This window comes from Phaenicophaeus curvirostris, chromosome 1 (assembly GCF_032191515.1).
Source record: "Phaenicophaeus curvirostris isolate KB17595 chromosome 1, BPBGC_Pcur_1.0, whole genome shotgun sequence".
NCBI lineage: Eukaryota > Metazoa > Chordata > Aves > Cuculiformes > Cuculidae > Phaenicophaeus > Phaenicophaeus curvirostris.
The window spans coordinates 97865920-97892102 of record NC_091392.1 but is presented as its reverse complement, the minus strand read 5'-3'; the positions used below and the strand labels follow the sequence as shown (position 1 = coordinate 97892102).

The 26183-nt window shown below is 37.2% G+C and overlaps 1 protein-coding gene across 5 annotated transcripts in view; it reads right to left on the bottom strand.

Annotated features, from left to right (window-relative positions):
• Nucleotides 1-26183, bottom strand: part of EPHA6 (EPH receptor A6) — a 482143-nt gene that overhangs the window by 54081 nt on the left and 401879 nt on the right. For 3 of the 5 annotated variants that reach the window (XM_069869229.1, XM_069869237.1, XM_069869253.1), the window contains 2 exons: nucleotides 24345-24467; nucleotides 12229-12290 (listed from right to left, as the gene is read on the bottom strand). In XM_069869229.1, coding sequence (XP_069725330.1) covers nucleotides 12229-12290; nucleotides 24345-24467 — 185 coding nt within the window. The remainder of the gene's footprint in view (nucleotides 1-12228; nucleotides 12291-24344; nucleotides 24468-26183) is intronic. The other 2 variants (XM_069869245.1, XM_069869260.1) reach the window with 1 other exon arrangement.

Sequence of the window (26183 nt, the reverse complement as noted above, 5' to 3'; positions counted from 1 at the left end):
AACTCGGTCAGGGCAATCCCAAGCACATTTACAGACTGGGCAGAGAATGGATTGAGAGCAGCCCTAAAGAGAAGGACTTCGGGGTGTTGGTGGATGAGAAGCTCAACGTGAGCCTGCAATGTGCGCTTGTAGCCTAGAAAGCAAACTGTTTCCTGGGCAGCATGAAAAGTAGTGTCACCAGCAGGCTGAAGGAGGTGATTCTGCCCCTCTACTCTGTTCTTGTGAGACCTCACCTGGATACTGCATTCAGTTCTAGAGTCCTCAGCACAGGAAGGACATGGAACTGTTAGACGGAGTCCAGAGGAGGGCCAGGAAGATGATGATCAGTGAGCAGGAGCACCTCCAGCCTGGAGGACAGGTTTAGAGAGTTGGGCTTGTTTATACTAGAGAAGAGGAAGCTTAGGGGAGACCTTATAGCAGCCTTCCAGTACCTAAAGGGAGGATGGGAAGGATGGGAAGGGGCTCTTTATCAGAGAGTGCAGTGATAAGATAACGGTAAGGTAACGGCTTTAAGCTGAAAGAGGGAAGATTTAGATTAGATATTAGGAAGAAATGTTTTACTGTGAGGTCAGTGAGGCACTAGAACTGGTTCCCCAGAGAAGTTGTGGATGCCCCATCCCTGGAGGTGTTCAAGCCAGGTTGGATGAAGTTTTTAGCAAACTGATTTAGTGGAAGATGTACCTGTCCATGGCAGGGGGTTGGAACTCAACGACCATTAACATCCCTTCTGACCCAAACTATTCTGTGATTCTATCATCTAGATAGTCAGGACAGTAACATTTAAAGAAATAGGGAAATGGTACTCAGATGTAATTAACGTTACCAAAAAACCCACAAAAAACGAGTCACAAACCTCCATGGAGAAGTCTGATGCTATTTTCTTCTCACGTTTTTAATCTATCTTCTGAGATGAAGCAATACTAGACCAAGAGCTGCCACTAGTATACATTATACTTCTATTTAAATCAAGAACTGACACATTCTTGAATAAGTTGTTTAGCACATATAACAGGCTTTAAAATTGATAGTTGCTCTTCTGCAAAGAAATTGGGGGAACTAGTTCTTGAAGTCACTATTATTCAATTAAAGTCTACAAACAGAAAAACAGACCAACGCACCAGACAGGCAGAGACAACATGATTTCTGCAATTTCTAAAACTTGCAGTGTGTCTTGAAGCTCTTTCAATTCTTTTCATAAAATCAGTTGGAAGAAAAAGCCAAGTGCAAAGCAATATATGAAAACCTGCATTACAGGCAACATCCACCAATTACTGACCAGTACTGTTACGTCAGTTTATAACACAAGACAAAAAACAAGAAGAAAATGGTAAAAGGAAGCTATGCATGATTCTTCCATGGCTAGGTTTCCAAGTTGCTATTTAAAGCCAACATATCAGAATGGAAAAATTCAAATACTAACATGCCTTGTCAACTAGAATAACTCACAGCTTCACCATACTTCCCAGCAACACCTGTATTTAAGGAATCATGCTTCCATCAGTGGCCAAATGAAACAGCCAGCTCACAGACTTCTCAAAACAAAGCACGTTTAATGGCACTTCTTTGAAACTGGTTATTTTTGCCTGATTCATAGCAACTTCTCCCCTTGAATGTTCCCACTGTTCCTCTTGCATCAGTGCTTTGGGTTCTTCTTGCCTTTAAATTCCCCATGCAAAAGTGGAGACATCTCTTGAAGGAATCACATCACACCTCTAAGCAACCCTCTTCCCTTTTTGTCTCCATCAAAGCCACCTGTAAGTTATTTCTGCAGACCACATTCAGCTGAGGGTCAAGACATGAGTGTGTTAACCAGACATTTTATAAAAGGCCACCTCTCGTTATGAGCCTATGACATTCCCTATCACAGGCCAATACCACAAGAATAAGGGGAACCTCTAAGAGTTTGAAACATGTCAGTGACAGATATTTTACGTAAAAACTTTCCATCTAGCTATTAAGCAGAGAGAGACAAAGAAGAATATTCTTAAATACTTTAAGCCTCTTCCAGTAAAGGAAGGATATGAACTCTATCCAATATTTTATGTAACGAAGTCACAAGGGATTTGAGGTTAGCTTTTTATTTAATAATTCTAAATGTACAATTAACTCAAAGTTTATTAAGCTGGTTCCAAACAGTTAATACTCTTCACACTTACTCTGTGTGGACAACTTTTTTTTAGCTAACTGTAGAATTAGGGTTTGGAACAAAGTACCTATGACTTACTTTTGCAAAACCACCCTGTCCTCACAAAAAACCCAGCCCCTTCTGAATTTTACCTCTTTATCATCACTAACAGCTCCATTCTTTCAAGAAACCTCAGAGTCATCTGCAACATCTCTCCTTGGATCACAAGCATTCATTCTTTCCTTTTTAAATTTATGCTCTTTCAAATCTAGACCACGCTTGACTGATTTTTCATAAAATGTAACCTTTTTCTGCTCTTTCAAACTCTCAGTATTTGCCTTACCACAGCAGAAATGTCTGAGTTAAAAACAATCTCATGCTTTTGCCGTTCTTTCACTCCTTTCAAATTTCTTTGGACTTCTGCCTTGACATAAAAAGTTCAAGCTTCTTATCTCCACCTTTAAAGAAATGACAGACTTGCTAACGTATCAATTGCAATTTTATTCTGTCCTTTCTCCCTCTGTACACTCCTCTGTATTCTCTTCTTCATCCGTTCTCCTCTGTCCCTTCTCATGCTTGGTTTTATATCATCTCATTGCCAGCCTTGCAGCTGTAAAAATTACATTTTTCCTGTCAGCAAAACAGTCTCTCTCAAGTCTCTCTGTAATCACTTCTGCATCAGTATTCCCTGACACTCTAAAAAAAAAAAAGTTATCTTCAAATATATCACAATATTTGTCTGATTTAAACTGATCAGGACAGAGACCATGAGCCATATTTAACCTGTGGAAAATTCACTAAGTTGATGAAATTATACCAGATATAAATCTGGCCTCATCTTTTCAGCATTTGTAAATCCCCATGTACATCTGTGAGTCAAAACAATCCTTCACAACTTCCCATTATCTCCTTTCATTTGCTTGGAATATAGGGAGAAAACCCCATATATCATATGGCCATTGTTATCCAGGACTTTATTCTGATTCTCATGGCTTAAGTTTTAAATATACTTTTGATAGGATTCCCACTGGGGTGTTAAGGGTGTTAATCAATACTGGCAGCAATTCAAACCTCAGTGGACTTACCGCATTTATCCTATCATCTCACCAAATTTTAATCAGGCTTTAATGGCTTTGCTAAATAAACTTTTTGCATCAGCTGAGTATAGATGTGATATCTGAGTAGTTGCCATTACATTCATGCAGCCCTGCAAATGCCCTGAAAAAAAAACTGTTCTTTTTTCACTCAGCTACAGTTTGCTTTTGAAAACCTTATGTACTTGAAATATTCTCCTCCTTCTCCAGGCCTTTCAACAACAGCGCTGACCTACAATGGGCCGGTGAAGATGGTCAGTTAATTCAGAGGAGGAAGGATGACATTCTGTTTCCCTCATTGCTTATCACCCTTTAGTTTCCAGCTCTAGCATGCGCTGTTTCAGTTCTTTTCTAAAAGCACATGGAATTTTTCTTTTCCAGAAGATATTTTCCATGTTACTACTGAGTAACCTTTTGGAGGTGTGGTTGCAGAATTTTTCTTTATTGCATATGGACTACTGTCTATTCTAAAATTCACTTCTTTATTTGCCTTGTAAGTCAGAACATTTTAATGCCCTTATATTCTGAGAAGCATACAGGATTTGCTATGGATTTTAATATTTTACTGCAGATTATTCAGATATTGTTTTAGATGAAGAATGGTATGTCTGTGTCTATGTCTATGTCTATGTCTACGTCTATGTCTATGTCTATGTCTAAGCAAAGTAAATGGTAGAACTTTATCAGGATAAATTTTTCAAAATTCAAGATGCAAATTGGTATTTCCTGGAAGTACAATTCATGCTTCATACCATCAAGTGCATTGCACTCAGCTTTATATTACTGATGCTGAATAAGGTCAACTGTCAATTTCTTCTTTAATCAACTGTCATCAGGATTCCATACAATTACCAATATGTAATTTCATTAAATGTAATACATAAAAAAGTAAAATTACTTCATTTTAAATGCTACTAAGTAATCCTACACAAGAATCTAAGTACCTCTTGAACCATTAAAAATATGGGAATTCTTATTATTATTAAGAAAAGTGTTGCAAGATGAGGCCCTTCCAAAGCTTATTTTAGGATGCAATAGTCACCCTCAAATCTGGATCAAATAGCCGCAGTAGCCTTGCAGACTGTGACCCTGCTTTCCTTACCCAGCAACAGCCACAAGAAAGGGATGCCCTGCATAACCAAGTGTTCCTGCCCACTTTGGTGCACTGGAATATAGCTGTCAGAGAATCACAGAGCTGGAAGAGACTCTGAGGGAGGATCCAGATAATCTCCTTGCCCTGTGTCATTCCTGACATGTTTTTCTAACCTGCACTTTAAGACCATTAGGGCCAATACTACATCTTAAATAAGATGCCCACTTTGATAAGATGCTCGACTCCCTTGAGCATGATGCTTTGATGGGCACACATTTCAATTCCTTTTTGCAACTGCTTTTTGTGTACATGAAGACTAAATCTCTCACTTGTCCTGTTCTTTTCTTTGGGTTAAATAAGTTCAGCCCACAGATCTCATTTGCTTGCAAACAACTGATTTTGGTTTTGTTGTAAACTCTGCTCATCTACTTCATACAGTTCCTGAAGCATTAAGGCCCAAATGACACACAGCTCTCTGAGATCTCACCAGTGTGAATTTGAGAGGAAAAGTTACTTCCCAGACCTTGCAGGAAATAGTCGTGTTTCTATTACTCCCTTGTGGTATTTGCATTTTCACTGCACTGTTACGCCCCTTATCTACCGCAACCTCTAGAGTAATTTCTTCCAGCATTCTTCTTTGTGAACAGTTATCCTCTGTCCTCTATAGCTGACTTTACAGCCTCGGTGGAGTATTGTGCCCCTGTCCTTACTTATTTCTAATTAGTTCTTAAAACTAATTAGTTACTAAATTTGTTGATGTGATGTTGTTAAATTTAAGCTCTGTCCTGCTGTCTGCCTGTGTTCCTATTTGGCTTTGCATTGCCTGAAAATTTCATAAGTTCAGTCACAGTCCCAGCATCCAGAAAGTTAATGAAAATATGGGGAAACACAGACTGCAGAGCAACCCTACTTCATATATCTTTCCATCCGATGTTCATTCACTCCATAGAGTATACAGCCAGTACTGCATCCACCTATGGAAGTTCCATCAAGACCTAGCTGCTCATAGTGATATCATGTGAGAGTTTTAAAGCCTTAATGAAGTCAAGATTTATGATATCAAATGCTCCCAATGGCATCTTGGCTTGTATCAGAAATGGCGTGACCAGCAGGTCCAGGGAGGTTATTCTCCCTCTGTACTCGGCACTGGTGAGACCACTCCTTGAATATTGTGTTCAGTTCTGGGCCCCTCACCACAAGAAGGATGTTGAGGCTCCGGAGTGAGTCCAGAGAAGAGCACCGAAGCTGGTGAGGGGGCTGGAGAACAGGCCTTATGAGGAGCGGCTGAGAGAGCTGGGGTTGTTTAGCCTGGAGAAGAGGAGGCTGAGGGGAGACCTCATTGCTCTCTACAACTACCTGAAAGGAGGTTGTGGAGAGGAGGGTGCTGGCCTCTTCTCCCAGGTGACAGGGGACAGGACAAGAGGGAATGGCCTCAAGCTCCGCCGGGGGGGTTCAGGCTGGACATTAGGAAAAAATTCTTCACAGAAAGGGTCATTGGGCACTGGCAGAGGCTGCCCAGGGAGGTGGTTGATTCACCTTCCCTGGAGGTGTTTAAGGCACGGGTGGACGAGGTGCTGTGGGGCATGGTTTAGTGTTCGATAGGAATGGTTGGACTCGATGATCCGGTGGGTCTCTTCCAACCTGGTTATTCTATGATTCTATGAAAAGAAAAACAGACTGTTTGACATAATTTCTTGATAAATCCATGTTGGCTTATTCTTATCGTGCTGTTATCTTTAAGGTGCTTATAAATACTTCTTCGATAATTTGTTCCAGAAATGTTAAACATCTGACATTAAGCTGACTGCCCTGTAATTTCTTGGCTTCTCTTTTCCCTTCTTTTTAAAGACATGGATGACATTGGCTCTGTTCTGATCTCCTGTTTCTTAAGCATTCTCCAGAAATTCACAATGGTGAAGAGCACACTGGAAGTACCTACATTACATATAAAATTCTTTTTGCCTTCAAATGCAAGACAGTTTGAAATAAATTTCTTGTTGCTCAGTAGGAAGATTATTTACCGTGATTAAAATATCCAGCATTTCTTAATGAAATTCTCACATCAATATCAGAAATATTGTTTTCTACTTCTTTTTAATATGGTAAAACATTGCTTAAGAACAAATGTTGACTGTAGCATGAGTGACACTAGCTTTAAGTGTAATCTTAGATCACGTAAATACACGCTGCTTACAATTTCACTATTATGGTATTCAGAGTCAGTTTCTAATTGCTCAGTTGTTTCCTGGTTCTGAAAAAATATTGGTATCATCACCCTCCAGTGCAGGCTTTCTTTTGTAGAGAGTCATTTTTGAAAGCAGAAGATACTAAAATGCCACCTTTATCCTACCAGGAAAGGAATGTGCCTCCAATAACAGAAAGTGCATAGGAATACTGCATGTGAAAGCAAAAGGTCAAGTATTAGTTATGAGTTCTAATGCTATTGCCTCTCTAGATGCAGATAAATAATAACAGGAACCACTAAACTTAGCAAAGGCCATCTGGCCCCTTTTCCCCACAGCTGACTGCCTAGTGAGGCCACGTAAGATGGATATACAATGTATACTTTACAATATCATTTCGTAGAACTTTCTACAAGTCCTCATTTTTCTCTTTTCTCCCTTTTCCCCAGTCTCACTAAATGTAGGTGTCTGCAGCAATGTCTAAACTGTAGTTGAAAAAAGGGTGAGCGTGATAGCAATGCTGCTCTGAGAATAACTTTGTAATGATTACTGTATCAAAGAGCAATATATCATAATATTTTCTCCTTCTAGCAACATTTTTTTCTACACATTTTTACACTTATCTTAGTCTGTGCTAGACATGCCTCAAGGGATTAAAATCTGTTGATGAATTCCAGGGTTTCATTTGCTGTACAGTCTGCTATAGTTAGTGCTCTAAGGCAGTTAAGCATATATTTTATAGGATCTTTAGAATATATTTTCTTTGGATGAACAAACTATATTTTACAGCATTTTTACCTATTATCTATGCCTGTAAATAACTTATTTTTACTAGTATATTTATTTTCTGAAGTGCAAGGGAATATTTCCGTCAAAAGTTTTCAGGGAGGAAGAGGAGCATTACCATTGTGAATAGTAACAATGAAGAAAGCAAAACAACCCTGTGACTACCCTAGGTAAATTAATCCCTTCCTCCTACAGCTCGAACATTCACAAAACTGGGCAAGATGGGAGTATCTTTCAAACCTAAGCATTTGACTATTCAGGGCATAATTAAGGGAAAATACTGCAAACCCTGAGGAGGTTTCTTTCCCAGACTGATCCCTAGAGAGTGCACATTCCCTTCCTAACAAAGAAAGGTGATCAAATACAGTCCAGCGGATACAGTTGATAGATCTTTTTCTTTAGCATCAGGCCTCATGCCGTAATACCATGAGTTCTCATCTGATTAATATTGCTATGTCCCTGATTCTTGCCTTGCTGCACTGACTATTGGTTATCACCCCTTGGACACTAAGCAAGAATAAAATACTGATGGTGGTCTGGTAGTCTGCAGCTACAGAAAAGCACTGAAAGAAGTCAAAGCACTCTGGTGATAGTTTTTTGGTTCATTTTATATGATTCTAGGTAGCCAACCACAAACAAACATCCCTAAAAGTCAGTTTCTGGCTGCATTCCTCTTCTGTGGCTTAAATCCATGTTCATACTGAACAGTGCCCAAGGAGGGTGAGTGCAGACCAAAGCCAGCAGATGCTCTCCAGGCAGCATTGTGTGCAACTACACCCAAGAAGCAATAGCCCCCCTAAACATACAAGTCACCTAGCCTCTTAATCACCCCATTCCTATGTATGTGATGATAAATGCAGTTATTTTAGCCAAGAATGACTCTTTAAATTGTGCTGTGAAAACAGTAAATGAGATTTAACTTTTAATAGCTCCATAAGTCTGCAAGGCATCAATTAAAGAGTGGGCTGAGATGGGGAGGGTACATTACAGTGAAAGGACCAATTTTAGGCCAAATTATTTTTAGAGGGATTATTGCAATCATCTGACAGGCAAGACTGAGAGAAAAGTTACAGTATCATAGCACAAACAGTAAAGAATCAAAACATGGGGTATATTAGTATATCAGACTCTGAACTGCTCCTTGGGCTTGGGTGCAATGTAGCACTTATCGCCATTTTCCCTTAGCAAAATAGGATCACATTTATATTCTGCATGAAGACTGCAAGATCATCAAGCACTGTTTCAATACGCATATGATTGACTTGGGCATGGTCATGCTCAGGGAACAGCCATCTCAAACCCACAGTAGTGGCAAACTGCTTGCTGAAATGGTTTTGTGGATTTTAGGCTTTTTTAAAAATTTATTATTTATTATGCTTTTCCCTTGGCTGTGTTTCTTGTCATATCTCCTATAGTCTGTATCAACAAGCCTAAGCAAATGCATCTGACCACAACTATCCTATCTAATTACTGAGTTCATCTTCCTACCAGTACAGATAGCTGCCCTTTCAACTCTTTGTGTTTTAATTATTTGCCTCATATGTTTGCAGAATAAGTGATTGCTAAGATCTCCATTACACAGGCAGGTGACTGGAACGTAAAGACAATGCAACCCATCCAAAGTCAGTGTGTGATGTTGGTAATAGGAAATTGTAGCTGGAGCTCCTCAGTTCCCCAGCTGAAGTATTAGCCACTTTCTTTCTGAGCATAGATTACTCTTATCTGGAAGTTGCTAAGATAATACTCAAAAAGGACCCTGTAGCCCCATAGGAAATCCTAAGCTGGAAGCTCATGTCGTTTTTCAGAGAAATCTCTTCAAGTGTTACCAGAAATTAAGTCACATCTACCTTATTTCTGGTCAAATAATCATTTAATTGACAGCAAATTTCAGGCATACTTTTGTGGGATGATTAACTTACACCCGTCAATCTTATATAAGAAAAAGATAATTACAAAAATAATGTAACATTTCTGAGGAAAATACAGTATCAAGCGTCTTCAGTAATTTAGGATGTCTGGTGGTGTACATTTGCTGCAATTAATTACTGTCATCTTACAGAACCGGTTCTTACGAGCTGATGGCTTTCCACTAAGAATACATCTGAAGCCTCTTCATATTGCAAATGCGTGCCAAATTTTTTACCCAAAAGCTCTAAGTTCGCAGCTAGTATACAGGATATTTTGTGGGGTTGGGAAATATAATCTAGCTGAACTTACTGTTTAGTTCATACAAACAGCAGAAAGTAAAGCATTGGTTTGGGGACTTGGCCACCTAACTGCAACAAAAATACAGCACTAAATAAGATTAAGGATGGATGTAAGTCACTGACCTGGGATTCAGGATAACTGATTTAATTTCTACTCTCTGTTATGCACTTTGTGCACAATACTGTGCAGAACACTTAGCATCTTGGTGCTTTATTTCCTTACCTGCAAAGCAAGGAAGTAAAAGCTGTTGAGATTTTAAGGGTCAAGGGGAGTTTTATTTGGAACTTACATCAAATGTCTTCCATGAAAAGTGTTTCTTCTAGAATACCCTCACATCACTCATAGCACAGTCTTACTTTGAAACTGTAATTTTGCAGTTTTGCAATTTTGCAGGCTTTTGGAGAAGAACAGGTTGGAAGCATGTGATGGTTAATTTTGTGGGTTATGGCATGGAGGGGAAATATTTCTTATGGTGAGAAATGGATTTGATTTGATGTCTGAAAAAACACTGCACTATAACAAGTGATTCTTTTCAATAATTAGAAAGATAAACTATCTTCTAAGTCCTGTCAAATCTCACCACATAACACCTTTCATTAGGATTGCTAAAGATAGCCATCTCCCCTGCCCCATGCTTCTTTGTATCTTCACAAAAGCTTTTAAAAGTGTGGACTTAAATCTGCAGGAAACAATTAGTATTAATGAAGCAGCTGGATTTCTTTTAAAACAGGTTACTTTGCAGCCATTTGCTCTATTATTAACAGAATGCTGATGATATATCTACAGTGCTTTGGGAAGCTGAATGTTATCGAAAGTCCTATTAAAAATGCATTTTAGAAGAAAAAGCATATCTGTAGTGTGCACTGAAACTACAAAACACTGTACACTGACACCAGCTGCAGAAAGTATTTGCTTACATTCCCCCTCCCAGGAGACTTGCTTACAAATATATCTGATGCCATATGTGATGTATTGGTTCACAATAACATCATAATTTTGCTGATGTCAGTTTCTATTAAAGTATTCTAATAAGTAGTACCTAGTCTGATAAATAAATGCATGTGAAGAATAACTGGAATACAGATAACATACTGGACCAATTAAGAGAAAGGTAATTCTCTCTCATGAATTACAGCAGTATCTGGTTTTATTCTCTTCTATGAAATTCTGCACGCACACACACACACACACACACATATGCACAGAGCAGAGTTTCAAGCCCAGGCAAATCTTCCTGGGAACTGTTGAAAAATTAGAGACAAGGGAAGCCCCGGGTACTCAAATTGGCAGCATTCTGTCTGCTGCAGATAGATAGAGAGATGAGCCAAAAAGGCAAGAGGGATGATTTCTAAAACTTAACCCAGTTTCTAAGAAGGACTTGATGGTATCAAACTCTCTGGAAAAAAACCTTGATTTTGAGAGATCAGCAAATTCTCACCAGAAACTGTGGTGCTGGTGAGTTTCTGACAACATAGATGGCCATCATGTGTCTTGACAAAGAAAAAAAAATTATTTTGGCGAGTTGGTGAAGATGACAACAAAAAGTGTTAGAGAAAAATTACTGTGGAACAATCAAAAGGAAAGGAGTAACAATGTCAAGAAATATCTAAGTCAATGGCTCTGATAAACTTCCACGGTAGTATCCTCTGTTCCAGAAGCTCTTCTCTCGTGGCTACCTCTTTTCTCAACCTGCTGTCAAACAAGTACTCTCTCTATGACTTTCTCTCCCACACTTTGATTTAAGTCTGCTTTCTAAAGAGCTAGCTGCCTTTCCCCTCCTGTTTATTCACTCTTTTCTACTAACAGTTCCTTCTTTCTGCTGCCAAAACATCTTTGGACCAAAATCATCTAGATTTTTGTGTAAATAATGTCACAGCTCCTTGTTGAACACCTCTTCTTTGCACTTGGGATACCTTTTCAAATAAGGTCATAAACCCATAGCCACTCTATCCCTTACCCTGCCTTTTCCTATAACCCCAGCTTTACCATTCTTCAAGATGGCAATGTCAAGGTAGCAGACCAGTAAGGGCTGGCATTTACTTTTTTAAGACAAATTTGAAATACTTGACAATCAAATTATTCACATAGGATCTTAGGTCAGTGGGCCTCCAGAGCATTTCCAGGCGTTCTGTTAATAGACTATTTTAGGACAAGTTTAGCTTAGGGGCATCATCCTTTCCTTCTACTTTTCTAAGAAAAATCAAATACAAATGTGCCAACATATTATTCATGCTTTCTGTAGCCATTCTTTAATGTTTATTAGTGACCTTTGGGGGTTAATTAATGCCAGGACATTTCACCCATGAATTTCTAATTAAATTTGTTAAATGCAAGCAACCATTAATAATTATAAATCAATTACTGAGCCTATTTTACCCTTCACCAACTAAAAAATCATAACAAAGTATTTTTGAAGGTGATTGAGAAAAATGAACCACTTCCATAAGGCTAGGCATTTGTGCTTCAATTTATCTTTCCCTTCAGAATAACACTATTTGAAATGCATTTTACTAAATATGGGAACTACTTTTGGAAATCAATTATATTCTTAAGTTTAAATCTTCTTTTTTTCCAGACATGCTCTAATGTATCACTGTGCCTCAGAAATGTACCCTGGGGAAACTGCTTCTATTCTTCACTAAAATTCCATGAATAATATTATGTAGAAATTAATTTCTGATAAATGACACCACCTAGAGTGGTGTCTTATTCAAATGTCATCAGAAAATGGCACCTCACCCGCAGAAAAGAGTCAAGGGATCCATTCTCCATGTATTCAACTACAATCATTACCGGTCTGCCTGCAAAACAGCAAAGAAACACATTAGCATTATAGACATATAGGGCTTTTATAATTCCAGATGTTATGCACACATTATTCACAATACTTAAATATGTTACATATTTTCAAAATCCTCATTTATATCACAAACACAATTCCCTGTGTTATTCTCTAAGAATTATTTTCTATCTTTTTTTTTTTTCCGTACTGGATTACCTGACTGTGCATTGTTTACTCCATTGTGTTTACCCAGGATCAGAGAAGAGCCTGCTGTTTCCAAACAGCAACATTTACTGTGCTGCATTTTGAAATATATTTGAGTTAAGGCAAGAAAAAAATTATTCATAAGCCGTGCTAAAGAAATGACAAACTCAGTGCCATAATTTTCCTCTCAAAGGAAAATATCTCAATGATTTAGGGCCATACAGATAGAGAGGTAGAAGGGGATATCACCTGTCACCAAAAAAAGCTCTCCTAGATTGGGTGTGCATATTAGGTATCTAGAATCCAGAAAAAGTCTGAATTCATATATTCGTGCATAACATATACACAATGCTACTCAACGTTTGGCTCAGCTAGCGCAGCTTTCCTGAATGGTTCCAGGGTGTGATCATACCTGAATTGAAGTAGAATAACATGTTACATTTATTTCTTAAAAGAATACCCACGTCTGAAGATAAGCTTTTAAAGTGGGTACTTAACTCAATACCATGCCACTGTTGATACTCAGGAATAAACTATCACTCTACAACTGCTTGACAGGGGAGGACCAATCGGCGTGTTAATCAGGTTATGCAGCAAGAAGTTTTATAGGACTGTTATTGCAAAGGAGCTATTCTAATATATGCAAAATTAATGTAATGAATAAGTATGTTAATAATATCGGGAATGAGATGAGAACTCTTAAAATGGCAAACTTTCCCTGAGCATGCTTCCCTTTTGTGTGGCTTGTGTGGTTTGTGGGGGTGTGCAAGTAGTGACACTGTGAGCCCATCCATTTCACTTTCTCCATACAACATTAGCTATCCCAATATTTTTAAAATCCAAAGGAAGCCTCTTCCGTGACTCTTTTTTTTTCTCTGCCTCTCAAATTATGTTTGCATTTTATATATGACAGAATATAAAATTCTCTCTGGAAAGGCAAGATAGCATCCACCAAAAGGCACTCCCACAACTGATGATGAGTTCCCTCTGCAGCATGGGTATCCCTCTCCAGATAGCTGCACACTCAAACTCTCGCTTAGAGACTTGAGCAGTTCTGGTGAGTGTTTTCTCACAGACATGGACACAGACATAGGTACTAAAAAAGTATCTGAAGAAGAACTGGGTTAATTTTACAGTCAAGATCCACATAAGAGAAGGTATGGGAAAGGGACACTGAAAAAGCTCTCAGCTTTGGCTGAGGACTTAGAATAAAAGACAGAGGTGAAGAGCATGTAGCAGCTAAAAAATGCAGACACTGCTGGAGGAGAGCGCAGAGCTTCATGTTTGAGATGGGGGTGAAGATGAAGACTTGAAGGTGAATTGAATGACTGGATCAGCCAAACAATTTTTGCAGAAGATTTAGATACCCAGCAGTGCTGGGGTAGGGTGTATGGCAAGAAAATAGACTTTCCAATAATATGATTTGTATGGTGTTCTGAGGCAATAGGTTTTAAACCCACTAATGGATTTTATATACATTTAACATTTGCAAATGTGTAACAAATTTATCCATTTACTACATATTTAAGATAATGATATGAAGTTGTATTCAGAGATGACATGTATTGATATCATAGCTACATTCACTTTTTCCATAATTTCTATAAGGACTCCCACCCACTCTTCCCCAACACAAGACATGAGTCTGGAACGTTGGCTAAGGCAGCTTCCCCTACTTGCATAATGAACACTGAGTAATGTTGGCCCTGGCAGATCCATTTCAAACTCCCAGCAGCTCAGAAAGCCAGATCAAACATGCAAGAGCATAGTGCTTTGCATGATCGAGGGAAAGGGCATAAGTTTCATTACTCCGAACACACATGAACCTGTGCTGGGATAATTGCTTTGATACAAATATCACCCTGTGACAAGTGACTGACTGGTTTTGACAAGGTGGGTTTGGTTTTCCCTGAGAGTTTTTTTCCCACCCAGATGTACTATAATGCCATTCAAATAAAACCAGCAAAAATGACAAACATTCTGTATTGATGCAATGTCACCTCAGAATATGTTATGAATTTGTATTTTCTATTGATCAATCTGCTTGGCATTTTATTTAATAAGCAGAAATGCTAAAAAAGAAAAAAGCTGTATATTGTGGAATAATGTAAAATATGAATTATACATAATATTCACATTACATATATTTTCAGTTCTCTTTCTAATATTTTTTCCACATTTTGATAGTGTAATTTAATTGAGTGGTAGAGTGATGAATAAGGAGGAGAATTTGAACTGTCATATCAATGACAAAATATTCAGCTTGTTGTCTCCTGTTGTCATTTTAAATAATGCAGCAAAGCCCACTTTAATGAATTCTTTATGTAAGACTAATCCTCCAAAAAGAATACAGTTAGTACATGCTCATTCCTACAGTCTTTACTTATAATGAAATCTTTAATACCTATCATGGGAATGGATCTATTAACATAAACAGAAGATATTTATTCTTCCACTTAAAACAAATTATTTGAATCTGCTCCCTAGTTAATATAAGAAAATATTGCTCCATCACTTCCTTAGGTCAGAATTCATTTGTTCAGGTGGTCTGTCAGAAGTCACCTCTGTATCAGGTTTTTTTTCCCTCCAAAGCCATGTTCTGCTTTTGGTTTCCCACTAACTTACCTACTGCTAAAGCTAAAGAGATAAGACTAAGAGAGCAAAACATACAGGCACTTCCTTAGGTAGTGCTGGGCCTTTCAGTGCTCCAATAGACTGCAAAGCACACACAGTAAAACTTTGTGTCCCCCTCTGAAATACTCAGGGCTTGAAGGCAATCCTAGATCTCATACTAGGTCCATTCCTTGCATATTGCTTCAAATAGGAGAACCACTAGCTGTGGCACCTTCTTCCCTCCTGCTGCTAATAAGGGTGCAGTTGCATGCATAAAAGGAAAACTAATTTCAGCAAGCAGTGAAAAAAAATTTACGATTTTCCATAGCACCAAACCAGTGGAGGAAAAAAGAAAGATAGAAAACTAATGATTATGCAAACGCCAACTGAAAAAATTCTGCTAGGTTTTGCATTGTTAGCTCAAATAAATACACATGAAGCCAATGGGAATTTTGCTGCAAGCCATCCCACTTGCATTACTAACTTAAATTATAGAAGGTCTCACACTAAGACCTGTGTTCCAAGAAGCCTTAAAAAATACAAGTTGCCGTTCCAGTCCCCTTCGTGAGATATCAGAAGCCAGAGTTTGCGAACAGGATAGCACTATCATATAACATCCTGCTGTTACAGGCAATTGCATAGATATAGCCTACTTATCTTGCTGCTAGTACTCCTTCTCTTTTTCTGTATCTATATAACACTTTTATTAAAGTACAGTCAAAGGAAGATACCTTTGCAAAATCAGTTGATAAAAATACAAAATACATGAATGAGCATAAATTACTATTGTTTAGCAAACTAGGGCCATATAGCTGTCACTACTAAGTGAGGAAGATTTACTATATCAATACAATCTGAAAATATTGTTCTCTGAGCTGTTTATCTGTAATTTTTTATTGAACACTTTCACATTCACTATCTTATAACATGGGCAAGAATTTATGTCTGTTGGTATAATTTGGAAGCCAAGACAAGTCTGTACGTATACCTCAAAAAAAAATATTCTCAAATCCTCTGGCCTACCCATCCTGCAACAACAAGCACTGCAAACAGTTTTCTGGTTCTTTATATGACAAAGGGAGAACATGCTTTTGACAACAGAAATTTTAGCAGTCTCTGACATGCTGCTTCTGCAATCCCTATTCCACATCAATCCCTCAATGTGTCTCCAAAAGATAGTCTGGAATGTTCTGAGGAAAGAAAAGGGTAACTTTAACTACAAAGTAGTTACACTTTTTCCATTATTTGTCTTATTCCTCTCTTCCCATACGAGAAGCAAGTGGAATGCAGTGGAGGGTAAAAGCAGAACAAGTTGTTTGTCACTAGTTGGAGGCTGGTAGGTGAGCAAGAAATAGCAGCTAAAATCATACCACAGAAATACAATAACTGGCTCAAATTTTGATATTTTTGCATTTATACTTCCCATTCATATATCTTAATAAATAATTTGCATTTCTTCACGTTTCCATGTGTTGGATTCATTACCTGGATTTATCTCTTTCTACATATTTATTAGCTTCACAAATACAATATGAATGAAAAACAGTCTGTTTTATTCTTCTTGCTTATGTTTACATGAATATTGCAAGCATAAATAAAAAGGAAACACCTTTGTAATAAGAGTGAGATGCCTTATTAGAATTCAGATGTATACATGGAGGGGATCAAGACCTGGTTTGTTCGTAGACCAGCTCTGGAGGCTGCTACATAAACTATTTTAAGTACATCTAATGCAGCTCATTTGAGAGTCTTAGACTATTTTTCAAATACTAATCTATAAAAAGATAAATCCATGCTATTTACGGTGAAAATAAAAGATGAGCAAAAATGACCTGGCTTTGGTGTTATAAAACGCAAGTCCTCAGCCTGCAAGAAAATGCTATATGAACCACTACCTCCAGAAAGCGTGAACAAAGGGGCTTTGCATTGTCTTCATGTCCCCTGAATCTGAGAGGGCAATATGACAGCCTGTGCCCTTGGAATAAACTGATGTACCTTAAAAAAAAAATCTGAATTATGTCAGTTGTCCAAGAACTTCCACAGATCATCACACCAGATGTTTGCATCAAAATCTTGGTCATGTACCCTGGAACCACTCTGTCATCTCCACACCTTATAAGGACCACGTTCTACTGACTTGAAAGAGGTTTTAAGAGATGACAAAATCACAAGTCAGAACAAAGAAAAGAGCTCAAGGCTTGCATTATTGACCATCCTATCCCGAATGCTAGGTCATTGCATCTCATTTTAAACCAAGAAATAAAGGCAGTCTTTATCGATGTATAAGCAGGAGGGAGAACGTAGACTAGTGTCTTTGCAAGAACAGCTAATTCGTTAATGATCAGCCACAAAAAAATTTGGCCTCTCAGTTTTAATTTAATTATGTTCTTCAGGGATAAAAAAGAGTAAGTTTTTAATTGGACTGATTCTGGAATAAGATTTCTACTGCTTGAAATTTGACTTAGAACCTTAAATATTCCAGCGCTTGCACTTTAGCACTGAAGCAATGAACAATAAAAACCCCTGTAACAAATAACAGATTCTGTTCAGATTCAATTTGAGAGATATTTTTGCCCAGTTAGATTAACTAAACCAACTCACCTAACTTTTTTAATAACTGGATATTTCACTGAATCTAATCACATCTCACCCTTAAGTTACTCTTAACATTTTCAGTGTTCATAACTCTCTATATCCTTTTGTGGAAGAAGCAAGGGATATTCTTTGGTTCAAAATTAGTCCAAAAAGTCTGACTGCATTAAGGATCATTTGCCCTATTGACCCCAGAATATGTAAAGGAATTTAAACAAAATTAAGTCTGTGCATCAGGGGCTTCTGCACTTCATCAGTATTCAGCATGCCATGAAACATAATAGGTACTTATGGAACATACGAAACAAAGCTTATTTAATGACTAATGTGAATTTACCCATTATTATAGGTGTGTTATATTAAGATTTAGAAGCTGTTAGCTAAAACAAACATTTTAAAATGAGCAAAATAACAGATAGTGTATCCAAGGTTAGAGTTAAACACGTTTTTGCGCTTTTATAAGTATAATAATGCGGTTAAGGTATTATTTTAATCCTATTAGAAAATATCAGGGCATTTTTTTTTGATAATTCATTACTAAGCCTACTGTAATCTTTATAAGATTCAGACACGTCTTGAACTTTAGAATAGCCTTTATGTATTTTTCCATTTACTGTTAGAGCACATATGTTTGGCTCCTACTTCCCTTTGGTCTACACAAAGTTAAAACTTCTGAGCTATACAAAACTGATGAGCCACGTTCTCCTCCTTCATTGTTAGTGAGTATCTTGCTGCTTTCTACAAATGAGAAAGTCAAGACTTCTCATTTCAAGAAGCAGTGGAGGCCACACATCAATACTCCTGAAATCCACAGAAGAAGCTTTGATTGCAACATGTGAGTTGCTAAACCCAATGTTAAGAAAACAAAACATCATGAGTCAGGGCTCCAACAAATAAATTATGCACTGCACATAACATTGTGACATTTTTGTGATCTCATGGGATTTTTTTTCTTATTTCTCTTTGAGGTTTTCTACCGTCAGGACATGAAACACACATTCTCAATTTTCTCCCTTCAACTCTGATTTTCATCATGAACAAAAGCCAAGAGTTACAATGAAGATGGTCAAGCAGCAAACTTTATATGCAGAGGTTTTTAGACAAGCACATACATCTTGAAGAAATAAGAAAAATATGGAAACTCATTGACTTCATTGACCCATGAAGAAAACTAAAAGAACTCATCTTGCATAACTTAACTCCTATAACTATGGAGACATCTCTATAGCTAGCACTATCTGGATTTTTTCTAAGAAAGAAAAGGTATTTCAAGGGAAGGAGTAAAATTTTCATAACTATTCATCACAAACAGGTCATACTAGTCAGTCCAGAATTCTCTAGTCTTCACCAACTACTTAAGGCACCTAAACAGGCTTGTTAAATACCAATGTCTAAAATTCAGAATTACGAAGATTATTTCCCATACACAGTATTTGGGCCTAGGAATGGTACTTCAGTAAGTTGAATTTGGTAAATGTATACAGGTTTCCTACCTAAAACAGACCAAAAAGAACACTAAACATTATTCAAGTTAACTATTCTCTCTGTCTCCCACCTCATGAAAAGTCAAGCAATTCTGAATCTAGTTTCACATCCAATGCTTTACTGTTGGGCTAAAAAGGTACTCGAGATTGTTTTTTCCTTTCATCCTGAAACAAAGAATAACTGCGTATCTTATTTACAAACGCTTTTCTCTGTGTATCCATCAGGCTCCTGCAGCTTTCCTTTTCCTATATTTCTGCTCCTGTGGTGAACAGCAACTTGCTTCAATTCACACACTTGCTACAATAAATTGCTACATTTTATCTAGTTAGATTTTAAAAAATATGCAATAGTTGTATATATTATGTGAAAATTACCACATGTGCAAATAAACTTTTGTGAACTTCTAGGGCTAAAAATTTTGGAATTGTTTGCAACGAACATCTGAGCATGAAATGAGCTACTTGGCAAGGGTAGAAAATGAAGACTTACTTTTATCATGTCCCATACTCAGAGCTTAGTCCTAGTTCTATATTCAAGCTACACCCTAATAGACCAGTTTCCTTCACAATTCATGTCACTTATTGCTCATCCATATTTTGGTTCTGTGGTACTTACTGCCCGCCTAATGGAAAAGTCCATATACATTTGAAATTCTGTCATCAGAAAATACACACCATTATGTATTAGTTGTAGAGTTTACAGGCTAGACATATGAGTGGAATAGCATCTAGTCCGGAAAGAATAAAGCGTAAAAGCCATTTGGCTCAGATATCCTAGAAAATGCATGTGCAATAAAGGAATCAATTTGTTAATCACCAAGAAAGAATTAGAAATCTTCATGTAACAAAACATACAGTAGTTTAGGTGCTGGAATCCAGAGTAGGGAAAAATCCACTAACTGGAAAAAAAAAAAAGAAGTTACTTTTCTCATTATTGGAGTATCATAATTATAGCTGAGTTTCACTACGAACAATTGTTCCTTGATGGTTCTTGTTGAGTAATTTTGTTCAATAAGGATCTGTCAATACATTTTGCTTTCAATTGTCAGTTTATATAATATCAAAAATAATGTGCTTACTCAGATTCACTTGGAAATTGTTGTAAAATATTAATTTTTGGGAAAAGAAAATTAGTGATCATCTGGTTTAATATTCTACAGTTATGTCTGAGGTCTTTGTAATAAATGTGAACATTGCAATGTATATAGGACAGTTATAGACCATGTGGCAGTGAAACACTCAAAAGGGGATATCCTCTGTATAATGCAAAGGACGGAACCTGTCATTACCTAGTCCAAGACAGCAGTGAGCAAGCTGTCCTGTATGACTTCTAAGTTTCTGAAAGCTAACTACATCCTCATTTCTTGCATGTAATATATTTTTTGAGGTTCACAGGGGTGAATAGCTTTATCAAGCCTAATTTCTTTGCACCCATTTTCCTAAAAGAGCTGGATAATTAAACCTTGCAAAATAAGTGGAAGGAAATAACCGGCACTCATACTTCATTAATAAGTCACATCAAGATACTGCCATAGAAGCATCAGAGAGGTGCTCTATGAATAAAATAGGGAGCAATGGTTCAGCTGCTGACTACACGGGGACATGAGTGGGTTCACAAGCAAGTTGCAGTGCTGGTGTTTGTAGAAAAGTGTGTATGGAAAGAATAATTTTGATGATTCTCCCCATCACTTTTGCTAATGTAGTTTGAATGCTGAGCAGTATGAAGGGGGTCTGCAAAGTTTGCTTGAAAGGAACTTTTCCATAGTTTTTCATAGCCTGACACCCATCTCTATTTGTTCTCGTCAAAGAAAAACTCAGGAAAGGAGTTTAGCTTGAAAGGAACAGTAGGTGAGGTATTTGCTTTCCTTCCCTTCCTTTCCCACTCAGCAAGCTTAGCAATCTGTGTGACATTCTTCAGCAGCGTATCATAAATTTTTCTACCCATCACTTCTGCCAGGCAATATGAGCATGCATTCACACAACAAGCACTTTACATATGACTGAAATGGAAAGCTGCCCATACACAGCAAGAGTAGTAAGCTAAGAATTTCCCCCAAACAGAGCAAAACCCACTGTACTTAGTTTGGAAGAGCTGGAATTTGAAGAAATAGATGCAGCACTGGCAATTTAGTTACTTGGGTTTTCACAACATGCATATAAATGTGTATGTTTGTGTATGCGTATGTGTAATTACAGATGACGGGGTGAGCTTCCACAGCTCGTGCCACTCTGAGTATGAGGAGTGTAAACTGCTAAGAGGTTTAAGAATTCTATTAAGTATATGCAATGATATCTCTTGAGAAAGAGTACTCATTGCTTATGTGAATCTATCTGTTGCTATAGACCTACATCAACTAAATCATGTGAATTTGTACTACTAACAGGTGGGATAACTAGAAACTAACATAATTTGTGACATAAATGATAGCTAAATCAAAAGGTAGCTATTGTCTGAAAATGGGCTTGTTTTTGAAAAATCTAGGATAGAAATTTGGAGGCCTCATGAAAGCTTTGTTTCTACTGAAATGGTGGTATAACTGTGACAGCCTTTTGATGCAACTATCAAATATAAGCACTATTGCATTAGTATAGTTATGTCTAGGCTTAAAAAACACCTATATCTGAGGAATTCATTTACACAGAAAGACATTATGCCCCATGCTAGCAGCATTAATTTTTAAATTGGCTAAATGAGGTTGCCTTTTACATAAGTGAATCTCTGCATAGTTCAAATTAAACACTAAATTACACAAAACTGAACATCACCTGTCAGTGCAATGGTTAAAGAAATAAACTCCTCCTGACTATTGAGTAAAAAGTAGAAAAGAAAAAAAAAGAAACTAAGAGCCACATTACTCTGTAAAGCTATTTTCCAGATACTTATTTATAGCAGGCTTTTCTTCTTAGTTCTTCGTTTCACTTAAAACATCTATGGGGGATTTTGTAGAAAAAAAAGATTTAAAAGCATTTTGTCTTTAGTGTGGAATAAATTTTCTGACTATTTTGAAGTAAATCTGCCACTTAGTTTGAGTTAAAAGTTTTAGTAAATAAAAACCATCTCTATCTCTTTGTTCCCAATGACCCTAATAGCAGAATAATGCAAACATTTTAAGCCTTCTGTGCAGTTAAATTCACTGAAATCTTACACATAAGCTATATGTAAAGCAATTAAGTTATAATTCACCAAAGTTATTAAACATAAATTACTTTTGCTAGGCTTGTAAAAGCCATAGTGCAATGTGAGCCCAACATCTCAGATAATGGAGATGGGGTCACAGTGCTATCGAAGGCAGCTTTCGAGCACCCCTCCCTCTAGTACCAATCCACAAACAGCAATCTTCTCACTTTTAATGAGAGAAAGCAAGCCCTGGAGACAGTATCGAAACTGCAATGGACAGTTTATTTTGCCTGCCTATTGCAGTTCTAACAGCCAGAGGCTGCCATGAGAACACAGATATTGCTGCTTAAATGCCTTCTTGGAGTGCTATTGCCTTCCGTGTCTTTGTTCCTTTGTAAACAATACTCAGAAAAAAGGTCAGGTGCTTAGTGCAGTGTCTTTTGATACAAAGGAACAAAGGATATGTCCCATATTTAAGAGTTATGATTTAAGTCCAAAAAATATGATAAAATGCTTTACAAGCACTGAGAAAAAAAACAGCCCTGAAGACCTTTTAAAATAAATTTTTAGGTAGGTACATAGGAGAGAAACCAGTTCACAGGTGCAGTTAAGCAATTTGTAATCTAATAGAATCAGTGATATGCTACACATAGCTCTTTGTTCAAAACAGAGAATTTTGTGGGGCTTGGAGTTCCTCTTCCACAGTTGTTCAGTTACAGATGCCAGTCTCATTGTGATGCTGACTGCCAAAATAGCCTAAGGGCTACTAAACACTCTGAAATACCCCAAGGATAAAGATATACGGGAAGTATTTTACAAACTATTGACAAAAGACATCTCCACAGTTATGACAAAATACATCAGAGTTGCTGGAAAACTTCTATTCGAAGAAAGAACGTAAACCAAGAAATAATAGCACATTAGAAAAAAATTAACAATCATTTTGCATTAAGGAAGCCGACAATTATTGCAATAGATGAAATGGGGCATGGAGAAGTAGAACAGTTTCTTTTGTATAACATATCTACAATTATGCAATTTTTCAATTTTCTCCATGCTTTTACCATTAGAGATTTTTCCTTTTTCAGAAAAACTGTAAACAACATTACAGGTAAGATGTCCTGAAAGGATACAATTGTGACATTAGCCCATGTACAGATTAATTTTTACATATCAATATGTCATTTGGAAAGGAGCAGAGTATAATTAATGCACATGTATTTATTCTTCATTTATTAACTTTGGTGGAAGATGAAGTTTAAAGGCTCCAGAAGAGAATGGAAAACATAGCCTGTCTGGCAAATAACTCCTCTAACCTGTGCTTTTTTCCTGTTTCAGCCCAGTATCTGACAGCAGCCCACTCACCTGGCATGGTGTTATTCTTAGCCTATACTTAATCTTACGCCAACCCTCTGGGGTCCCTTGTGCCATCACACAGTTGCTGTGGACCTCGCCAGAGGTAGTGCAGAATATTGTGCTGGAAACATAAGTGATGGGGTTTTCTCACTCATTTTATGAGAAGTATAGTAGCCCAAATTGTGTTAAAAGTTATTTTGAAAAGTTAAGGCAGTTTTTATGAGATACAAGTTGCAACTACAGAGGCATACAAAGGATTTAAACACTATATCAGTACATTATAGAATTTCCAAATTGGTTTTGCTTCTATGTTTTAGCAATGTAAATTTTTAGGGAAGAGTCACAGAGTTGCATAAACTCTGGGATTATATAGAAGCATTTTGAAAGGTATGTCTCCATGCACAGGCATGCTTCATGAAGTGCATGATTCGAGCTTACCAAGATTTCTCTTTCTATATTTAGGTTGACAACTTAACTACAGATCAGTTTCCCTCACAATTTCTCCTATACATTGATTCTGGAAAATGGCTTATTCCTGAGAAGCAATTTACCTTTTCCATTTCCTTTCAGATTGGTTTGTTATTGGAAGGGACATCTAATGTCTGTCTGACAAATACCAAATTTTGTCTCCCTAAGATGTGAGGAGAGATGGAGCACAGGGTGAAGGGAAAAACTGATGGCGGGGGGAATAGGCTGGAATACCTACCAGAGGAAATGCTGGGGGGTAAAGATCCACCCCCTGACACTGGATGTGAGGTCAGGATGCTATTTAAAAATCCCGCCCTCAGGAATCTCGAAAGAGACTTCACCCCAATGGTCGGAAAGGATCCTTTCAAAGAGATAAAAATGATCATTAATCAAATGACTTGCTCCTCAGCTGATAAAAAAGTCAACTGCTTAAAGAAAGAATAATCAAACCTCTGAAAAGTTAACAGTGATTTCACTGCAACAGATCTTATAAAAAGCAGTTAAAAGTTTTTATTTGTTTTTTAACCTAGTCACACAATACACAGCTTTAACCAGAAAGAGGTTGTTTTCCTCGTACTTTGCAAATGGAGAATTCCAGCACTTCCAGGAGGAATGGAAAGATCTGAGATTTTAAAGGCAAAATACATGTAATGTATATTAATAATGAATTTCAAATGACTACTGTAAAGGCATTTTACAGATTTGTATACAAAGCAGAGGGACTGGTAAAGGTGAAACAATACCAGCAAAGCTGTGTTTTATACTATTACCGTATCTTAAAGCCACTTGACAAACCACCCGACAAAAGTCATGTCAACCAAGGAGAGAAGGGAAACCATAATTTGCAGCTATGTTACTGACTTCTGTGTGAGGGCAAATACATCAGTCAGAGCTTCTGTCTGATCTCCCAACACCTGTCAATATATTGATGCAGGCAAAAGCCAGGAGTAAAGACACAGCCCCTTTCTGCTTTCTCTCACTAGCAGCTTTACACATTTTATGCTTTCAACAGAATAAACTCTATGTTCTTCTCATTGTTAAATGTACAGTTTCTTTTCTAGAAACAGAGATTACCTCATCCACTCCTTTTGAAATAAATAATTGTGACATATCTATTATAGCGATGATAATATGGACTCCATAATTTAATCCACTGTTTCAGCTTTCAGCATAGGTACAGAGATCTAAAGGCATCATTTCAGCTAGCCTGTGTTAGTGCTCAGTGAATGTCAACATCAAAGATGGATCTGAAATGAGAGCTCTACACATATCGCTTAAAAGCACAGAATCAAGATTGTCCCACCTTGCAATAACATTAAAATGACAATAAGAATAATTGGTGGTGTATTTTTGCAAGCATATCAAGCAAACATCCATCCAGAAATGTAGTCAATGGCAAGTTTGTTTACTCATCTTGCAGTTATTTCTTAGGTGTTCTTTTAAAAGATAGAAAATATTTTAATATTTATATACAATGAGAAAAATAAATGGCTCTTTTAAGATTTATGCAACAGTTGTTCTTTTTTAACTAATAAACATGTAGTGAGCAAAATTTAGCCTCAGAACACACATATGCATTTGCTGAACTTAAAGTAGCCTAAGATAGCTTTGATTTGTATTTTCAATTTTCCTCTTGTATTTTCAATCAGGAGTTCTATTGTTTCTCTTCCCTACACTTGCCCTTTAAATTTGCTACTAGACCTGCTGCAGCCTATGGAAAATGAATTAATTAGATTAGTGTTTATGATGCAGTATTTTTATAACTAATGGCTACAGATAAGGCATAAATGCTTCCCCTTTAGCCACTCCATAAAAGCCTTAAGCATTCTTGTAAAAGTGTTTCTGAATTCCATGGCTTTAATTTCAAAATATTTTCAGAAGTCATCATGGATAGAGTCCAGAATGCAATCCACAGAAAATCAGTTTTAGAATGGAAAACTGTTCCATTAACTCCAAGATGTTTGGTACTAAACAGCATCTTAAAACATGAAGGCTAAACAATAAGCTTATGAAGACTTCCCAACTAAAACTTTCCTCCTGTGTTTCAAAGTATGGAGTATATCAACTGTAAAGTACA